The following is a 9,442-nucleotide window of genomic DNA, read 5'->3' as shown; positions in this document are numbered from 1 at the left end:
ATGGTGATTTTTTTTTTTCATTGTTCAGATTAATCCCTAAAATAGTTGATAGATTAATCGATAGAAAGTTAGGCGGTAGCGGCAGCCCTATTCATTTATGTTAAAGTCCTACACTCCATCTCTAACTTTTTAATGATTAATATCATATTCATCTTAATCATAGCGCTCTAAAGGAGATCCACCTATTGTGGCCATTAATAGTCAGATACATCATCACATGCTTTTCTTCCAATGGCACATTCTTTTTCTTTAAGCAGCATAGTGAAAGGGAAACCTGCTGAAACTCTTTTTATTTGACTTTGACAGAAATCCACGATCAAATCACGCTACAATATATATTAAATGTAAACTTGTACTTTGAAAATTCAGGCCAATGTCACATCCTGTGGTCTGAACTACCTAATATGGGCGTAGAGTGTATTTTGTGCTATATTGAGCATAGCTCCAATTGTTTTACCTTTTCAGTAAAGTAGACAGACATAAACATAGAATGGGTTGTTCGTGCAATATGAGGTTTTGTTTTCAGACGGACAGTGTCGGTGTGTGGAAATAACGGTGTGTCGGTGTGTGGAAATAACAGAAATGAGCAGAAACACAGACACATTCTGCATGTGGCAACAGATGTTTTTTTTTACTGAGCCGTGTCCAAAGGTTTGAGCAAGAGGTTTCCCACCAGACAGAGACAGATGAGGTACGTACTGATGTAGAAGGTGCTGGGGGCGTGGGCTCCATCAAGCTCCAGCTCCAGCAGGTTGCTGGTCTTGGGGTCGTGTCTCAACCACAGGGCCACGCCCAAGATGACACCTCCCGCGAGCTGCAACACAACACACACTTCCTTCAGTTCACTACATTGTGCTGCTTACATTGTTAGAATCAGCTTTTTCTCATTTTCACACTTGAGTTCTTGCAAAAGCAGCCATGATCATTCTAATGACACAAACTTTCACTGAAGGAAAAGTTCAACACTTTGGGAAAGAAGTTCATTCACTTTCTCACTGAAAGTTAAATAAGAGATCGACACTTGATACCACTCTCGTGCCTGTACGCTAAAACATGAAGCTAGGGAGGGGCGGGGGGGGCTCCAGTCGAACTACTCCACTGGTAGCATTCCCAGTTTCTCTCTTCTTCACTGGCTCAGTCGGTCTCTCCTCGGTCTGTCCTCTCGTGGACCCTCTCGTTGTCTCTCTCCCTCTCTCTCTCCTTATTCTGTCCCTATTAACATTTGTTGGTGGGGGGGTGGGGGGGGCTTCTTGGCTTTGGTAGTAATCAACATCAAAATATTCTAACCTTCGGCAGGAGATGGGTGCGATCCACCGGTCTTGGATCCCTTGGCGGGGACTTGGCGTGACCAGAAAGATCACCACCGACCCTTTTTTTCTAAAATGTGTTTTTGTACTTCCTCTTCTAACCGACTTCCTGGGGGAAAGTCCTGCACATACTGCAATGTGTCCCCGAGTAGCTGCAATGTATTGTTCTTCAGGGGCGGTTTACATTGAGACGTCTGCCGGAGCCCTCTTGTTTGGCCCGGGACAAAGACATCCTAAATATAAATAAATAAATATAAATATATATATATATATAAATAAATAAATATAAATATATATATATAAATAACACACCTCAGCAGGCACACAGGAACAAGCAGTAAAATAAACCACAGACGGATGTGTTAGAACCCCCCCCCCCCTCTCTCTGGTCCACATGGGTTTTTATAAATACTTCGATACGTTCAAAATAGAGAATGTGGCCAAAGAGAATATCTAAATAAAACTAGTTTCTGTGAATAGATTTGATCCAAAACAACCTCAGCCCCCCTCCTCTCTTAGTGAGGTCCATTCCAGAGCGAAGGCCAGCTGCTGCCAAGCAACCAGATCAACACCATAACTGGCAGGAGTGCAGCAATTCAACGCACACACACCAAAATGACTCACTAACTTAAAGAGAACCCCGCCCCCGCCAGCAAATTACTTGTCACTGAAATGTCTGACGGTTTCAACAGATTTCTGAGAGGCTTTCATTTACAGCGTTTCTATGAAGTGACGAGTAGAGGGGGGGCCCGACAGAACATGTTTAATACCAGGATGTTTATGCTTTGCCTGAGACACGACCGAGGCTGGAGCGGCTCCAACTACCGCTAACCGCTAACTGAGGAACAGTGCTGGTCCCAGGTCAGCCACGACCTTGAGGACACGCTAAGGGGTGTGACTCGGTAACTCATCTACTAGCTGGTGGTTTGCCCAAACGAGGCATTTGGGCAAAAAAAACAAATACGGCATCTGGGATGTTTGAGTCAGAGGAACTAGCAGCTTTTTGAGAAGATCAACCACAGATCTCAAACAGTTTCAGACCAAATCTAGAGAATCGCTGAAACTTGAGTGATGTTCTGCTGGAGTAGTTAGAAGACTCAGGATTTTAAAAGAGGAGCCAAAAAGGTCCTCTACCGGCCACTTATGACTGAGTGGTTAAGTAGAGCTGAAACGTAGCCTAGCAGCTAACGGTGCTAACAGTGTCAACGACGGCAACGGCGCTGAAAGAGCCAACGGTGTTAACCTGGGAAGGTGAACCTGCGGGGGGGGCACTGTGCTTCCGCAACACGGCAGCGATTAGCTAACCAGCGGGGCACGGTAACATGTAGCAAAAAAAAGGCGTGCACGGCCGACCCGGCTACGTAAACAAGGCACAGAGAAGCTTGGATTACAACGCACTCAAGAAACAGACACCCCTCCATTATATTTTTACAGAGACAATAGTTGTTTGATGCTATATTCATGCTCTGAATATCAAACCTAGCATGTTGAACGTCAGTTTTGAAGCAGGGACATCGTGGCTACGGCTTCTCAAATGTGAATTTGGTGGGTTTTCTCGGTCCTCTATGACAGCCGACTGAACACCACAAGGTTTTCCGTTTGGTTTAGTGTTGGCAAGACAAAACCAGTCAAATGAATCTTTAACTTAGTGTGTTTGGGCTCTTTTCTTTTTTGGGGCAAATGAATTACACTCAAAATACGAGTGTAGGGATTTCAGAGGCGCTAGGACGTGCAGCCGCTCTGTCTTAAGTAGGTAATGACGTTAGGGCAGACATAAAAATGGCCGAGCAGATAGGCTACCTGCTCCGGTTTTCACCGCATTTTTATTGTCTCACATTCCACACCGAGACAGATGTCCAAACACATGGGGGTCGTCGTGTCTTCCTACAGCCTTGCCTGCCGTCCCCACAGAGAGACGTCTCCTTCTCAGCAAAATACAAGACTAATGTTCAGAGTCGAGTTTAACTTGTGTGTCGTAAAGGCGGGTAAAAGGTCCTAACAGCTGTGACGGCATCCTCACACTTAAAGAGAAACTCTGAAAGTGCTTCAGGTATCATCCAGTGTGAGATCAGCCCCCCCCCCCGGGTGTCTATTTCTGCCTGATGCCCCCGCGAGTACAGGGGGGGTTGTAGAATGCTGTGCATGCTGGAGGTCTGCTGTTCCCATAAGTCTGCTATATCACCACACTCATGCGCCCCCCCTTCCTCCCCCTGTAGCCTCTTAACCCTCTCAGTGTCTTGTGTGATTTATGGGAACAGGAGGACCCCCCCCCCCCTTATTTTTAAAGAGACAGACTCCGCGGGGCCGGACCCCTCAACGACCGCACGCCACAGTTGAAAAGCGTTTCTTCACATCCACCGGACTCGTCCGCTCTGACGGAACCCTCTCTCTCAAGAGCTCTTTAGAAGCAGTCAATAAAAAACTAAAAGGGTTAAAGTGGAGTACGTGTTGAAAAGAGAGGAGGAGACGCCCTGATGCATTAACGGTCACGTTAAAAGTCACTTCTCAGGAGTGTTGCAAACACTTCTTTATCGGTGGCTAGTTTGAGTCAGGACTTGGACCCTTGTCGCAAATTGCAAGCTTCTCAACTCCCGCTGAAGACCTTCAACACTGACGACTAAATGTGTGTGTGTGTGTGAGTGTGTGGCTGCGACATTACCATATGTACGACGTAAAAACCATCACGCTGCCCATGCATGTGTGCATTTGACTGATCGGTGCAGCTAGACTGGAGTCGTGTGCCGGACTGAGTCTTTGTGGAACAAGAACCTCTTTTAACATGAACACCACTAGAAGGTCGGGTCCACTTTCTCATCAGAAGTCGTCGATGACCAACACAAAACGCTGTTTCTTTGGCCTTCTTAATTAAGCAACAAACTAACCCAGAGTAAGGGTGCTTCCATTGAAGAAAGCCTTTTAAAATGCTACATTGCTTGTCATATTGTGACTTGGCAATTCATGAAAAGTAACAGAAATCCTTTAAAAGACAACTTTAACCTGTTCAATTTGGTCAGTAACTTCCAAAATAGTCTTTAAAACCCATGGCATGGTGCCTGAACGCATCGTGTGTAGACGCAGACAGCTGGAGCTGCTGACTGAAGGCCTGTCATCTGTGTGAGATAGTGGTAGAACTGTGGCTTAATCATTAGCTCTCTGGTCCCTGAACAGTTAGACTGAGGGAAAGTGCAGCCCACTGCTTCCTTCTTCAACACCAGCACTTTAGTTGTCATTCATGGTTGACGGCAATCAGCTATGGATGATAGTCGCAGGTAACAGCATTTCCTATTGGGGTTTCCTGGGCCTTAAAGAGTTGGCGTGTGAAAAAAACACCAACATCAAAAAAACAAGTGTTGTTCAAGCTAAACGTGTCACATCTCTTCAGATTTCGCCATACTGAGCTGACCATGACAGTTCATTGTAACATGGTAGAGCTATGTTGCCTTCAGGTGCCCGCTGGAAATATCAGTTTAATGTATTTAAACATTATAAACATTGCAAATAATACATTATAGAACGTTATAGAAATGTATTTATTTTTAATCTGGAAAGGCCATATAAATGTGGCGACATTTTGAAAACAAAGTCGAGCACGAGACAAATAAATGTGACATTTAACAAAAGGATAAAAGGATAAATCAACAATAAAAAAAATGTGATGAAACACGACAAAACTCTGCCTTTCAATTTGATAAAATCCTAAATCCGACACTGAGTTGAATAATTTATTATTCAATTGACAGAATATTAATCTGCAACATTGTCTCCAAAGGTGAGCTCTGTGGAAGTGACCCGGTGGCTCTCCAAACCTGTGACTCATCACTACTTTCCATAGAAAATGAATGCTGTATTTGACAGTCTACTGCTGCGTGAAACAATGACGCAGCAAAAGTTATGCACGTCTAACTGGACAAAGAAACGCAAATATCTCAAGAAGCATAGGGGGGGGGGGGGTTACAATTGCACTTCTATTTTTTTAGGTGGAACCAATGTTGACTGCAACACCTTAAAACTTTCACCACCAGCTTGCTTACGGTCTGCAACATGTCGGCCTGTAGTGGACCTACTTAACATCCTCTGTTGTGTCTCCATTTCTCTCTGCAAAGAGGCTGGAAGTGTGACCTTTATCAGAGCGATTGATGAGTGGGCGACACCCCCCGCTTTAATCTGAAAGTTGCTATGGAAGAATGTATATTTAAAACGAATAGAAACGACCAACAAAGACATCGTCTGCTCTTATAATCACCTTCTGTTCAACCCCCTCATTTCTGCACAGACGCGATGAGACTGTCGTGGCACGAATCTGCGATGGCGCGTCGCGATGGACGCAAATTTGCGGCACGACGGACGCGAATCTGAAAGCCTCAATAAAAACCCACAAAAAACAAATCTTTTATTCGCAGGGGACGCATTTATTTACAATTTTTTTTAAATTCTGAATATGACTGATTTTTTTTCTTTGACTTTTTGTATTCTATACTAAAATATCTAAACTACCGTAGACGCCACGTCGACGGCCTGTTTAGATTGGTCCAGACTCCACACATGACGTGTGTCTTTTACTTTGTCTGAGAGGGGAAACAGCGTTTTAGTCTTTATTGTGCATCGTAAATATAAATTATAATTATTAAAATGTAAAAGTCTCCAAAGAACATATGTTCAAAGAATACTTTGTGTCTGTAGCTGATTACACATCAGAGCTGACTAAAATGACATGTGGTGTTCCCTAAGGTTCAATACTGGGGCCTCTTCTGTTCAACATCTACATGCTTCCACTAGCTCAGATTATGGAAAACAACAAAGTGTGTTATCATAATTATGCAGACGACACACAAATCTACATAACTATGTCACCAGGGGACTATAATCCCATACAAGGGCTGGGTAACTGCATTGAACAAATCAACAACTGGATGTGCCAGAATTTTCTTCAATTAAACAAAGATAAAACAGAAGTAATTGTTTTTGGTACCAAGGACGAATAATTGAAAATCACCGCTCAGCTTCAATCACTGATGTTAAAACCCACAAACCAAGCCAGAAATCTAGGTGTAGTTATGGATTCAGACCTCAACCTGAACAGCCATATCAAGACAATAACAAAATCAGCCTACTATCACCTGAAGAATATATCAAGGATTAGAGGACTTATGTCTCAACAGGACTTGGAAAAACTTGTCCACGCATTTATCTTCAGCAGACTGGACTACTGTAACGGTGTGTTTACAGGTCTCTGTAAAAAGTCCGTCAGAAAGCTGCAGCTGATTCAGAACGCTGCAGCTCGAGTCCTCACTGATGCTGCGTTCACACCGGTCGCGTTGATTTTTTGACGCGCGTCGAGATTACATACAAAGTCTATGCACAGACGCGATGAGACTGGCGCGCCTCGATTTTGCGATCCCGCGGCGCGTTGGACGCGTTATTGCAGTGCGGTGGACGCGGTGGACGCCGCAAAATCGCCAACGCGCGAGTTGAAATTTTTCAACTTCAGCGACATAATCGCGTGACGCTGTGGCGCGATAGCCTATCAGCGTTGAGTTGCTCCCCCTGTCGTCACTGGCTTCCTGCCGTTGTTGAATCAGGAAATAAATCCTGTCGCCGTCTGTGTTCACCCAGAGCGCTACGATACCTCATATCAATAGAGACCGGACCAAACTATGTGTATGCATGTGTGTGTGTAAACCATACGGTACAAACAATAAATAGACGCTGCCGTATTTACGTCTACGTGACGTTATTGAGTGCTGGTGGAGCTGCTACGATGTTAGCATAGCCTAGCACCGATCCATCAGAGCTCCATTGAGAAGACCAGTAACCTACAAATCGGTATCATTACGTAGTTATTTCGGAGTCCCTTTTTGTCGGAGAAGACAAGTACAAATCGGCATCATTACGTAGTTATTTCGGAGTCCCTTTTTGTCGGAGAAGACAAGTACAAATCGGCATCATTACGTAGTTATTTCGGAGTCCCTTTTTGTCGGTTTATTGCCGTTGAGTCACAGCCAAATCAGTTTATTTTGTGTTCCTACAGCTGTAGTAAACAGCGACCGGTGGCTTGCTAGACACAGTGAATACAGCTCGATACAATCCACGGAGCTCCTCTGAACAATATTATGAACCAGACATGACGGCGTTTGGCATTCCGATGTTTGAGGGACTTCCACAACACGTACAAAGCAGCAATTGTCCTTATTCCTGTCATGGTTGACGGCGGAAAACAATGGCGGCCAGATCGAGGCTTCCAGGACGATAAACCACGCCCCCTCTCCGGCGCTACGAGATTTTGCGGCGACCGGTGTGAACACGACCGGCGGCGCGTTGGACGTTTTTTTGCAGTGCGTTGGACGCTTTTTTGCAGTGCGTCAAAAAATCAACGCGACCGGTGTGAACGCAGCATAAGACCAGGAGGCTGGATCACATCACTCCAGTTCTGAGGTCTTTGCACTGGCTTCCTGTCCAACAAAGAATTGACTTTAAAATCCTGCTGTTGGTTTACAAAGCACTGAATGGTTTAGGGCCAAAATACATCTCTGATCTGCTGCTACCTTATGAACCATCCCGGCTCACGGTTCGGTACGCATAACGAGCCGAATAAGTTTGAATAAAAAAAAGAAACTTAAATTTTTTTCTTTTTTTTTTAAACCTTTATTTAACCATTGAGATTAAAAATCTCTTCTGCAAGATGTAAGTAACAATACAAGATGTAAGCAAGATGTAAGTAACAATACTACATAACATTAAGGAGCAGTTTTTGTTTTTTATGCTTATGTGTTGCTAAGAAGACACCCCAGAAGATGGGTCACTCAGGTATAGTTCCATCATTGTTCAAAGTCAAAGAATCACTTTATGATGTTAGTTGTAATGAATAAATATATTTTAAAATAAAGTACATTTATCTGGCATTTATAGTTTTATACTGTACCGAAACGTACCGAACCGTGGCTCCACTGTATCGTACCGAACCCAACCGTGAGTTTTGTGAACCGTTACACCCCTAATATATTAATTTCTATTGATATAGTGGCACTATTTGATTTGTAAGGACAAAAAGAAAAGTAAAAGTAGAGCAGATGAAGGGAAGGAGCCTACAGCAGCTCTCACATTGGGGAGTTGGGGGTGGTCTCTCGTGGTGGTTTCCATTTCCTGAGTCCAGGATGTTGGGTGATGGCTCGTGGAAAAAATGTGCGTGGCGTTTAGCTAACGCCACGCACATTTTTTCCACGAGCCATCACCCAACACGGGGCCTGGACTCAGGAAATGGGAACCACCACGAGAGACCACGAGAGACCACCCCCCCCCCCCCCCCCCCACAGAAATTGGGTGGAGGATGTAATCCAAACAAAGCCATTCTCCAAACCCGAGCGAATCTTCACCGCAGACCCACTCACTAAAAGACATTTCTACCGTCTTATTATCGACCCATATTGTTAAAAGAGCCTCCGTCAGTGATTCTAAGCGGTTCAACCGCGAGTTTGATTTCACAACAAACTAAAACTATCGCGTGAACTTATCCGTTTTGGGGCTAAACGCACTATTTTTCTCCATTTTGCTTTTTTTTTTTCTCTTCTTAATGCCGATTTAACACGTGAGGCGGCTCTACCTCGGCACGTTAGGGTTTGCTGTATAAACTATGATATTCACCAGCTCGTGGATGTTTATTTGAGTTTTGTAAATTAACCACACCCACGCCTTTTCTACCTATTTATCTTGGCCAACCATCATTTCGCCATAGTTTCCCTAGTGGCGAAGGAAAAAAGAAGCCCTCATGCGGTTATTCAGGCGGTAGAACGGTTGAACGTACTACATCCACGAGATGGAACGTTAACGTGGATGTTATCCCGGTGTCGTTCATTCATACAACGGGCCGGCAGCCTAAACAAACCAACACAGACCGCTGAGCGCAGAGAGAAGGAGGCGGAGGCGCCGAAGTGAACGCCTAATGTGTTAAAATGAAAATAAAACCAAGGCGTGCTGCTCACCCAGAAGATGAAGTTGAAGAAGAAAAGCAGGTACTTGATACATTTGGTGCAGCCTTCGACTCCCATGGTGGTCCGTTTAGTCGAATGTATTCGGAGAAAGAGTTTATACGGGACTGCGGCAGTACAGTGTAGTGGGCCGGGTGTCTCACGAGGTGTGTA

At 44.5% G+C, this 9,442-nt stretch overlaps 1 protein-coding gene across 1 annotated transcript in view; it reads right to left on the bottom strand.

Annotated features, from left to right (window-relative positions):
- Nucleotides 1–9,442, bottom strand: part of LOC306792594 (CD81 protein-like) — a 28,058-nt gene extending 18,616 nt beyond the window's left edge. The window contains exons 1-2 of the mRNA XM_079289839.1: nt 9,284–9,442; nt 700–814 (exon numbers count right to left, since the gene is read on the bottom strand). Of these exons, the coding sequence (XP_079145965.1) occupies nt 700–814; nt 9,284–9,349 (181 nt within the window). The 5' untranslated portion in view covers nt 9,350–9,442. The remainder of the gene's footprint in view (nt 1–699; nt 815–9,283) is intronic.

This window comes from Melanostigma gelatinosum, assembly GCF_949748355.1.
Source record: "Melanostigma gelatinosum genome assembly, chromosome: 2".
In the NCBI taxonomy this organism is placed as follows: Eukaryota; Metazoa; Chordata; class Actinopteri; order Perciformes; family Zoarcidae; genus Melanostigma; species Melanostigma gelatinosum.
The sequence above is the reverse complement of the archived record's forward strand: the minus strand, read 5'-3'. Positions and strand labels throughout refer to the sequence as shown.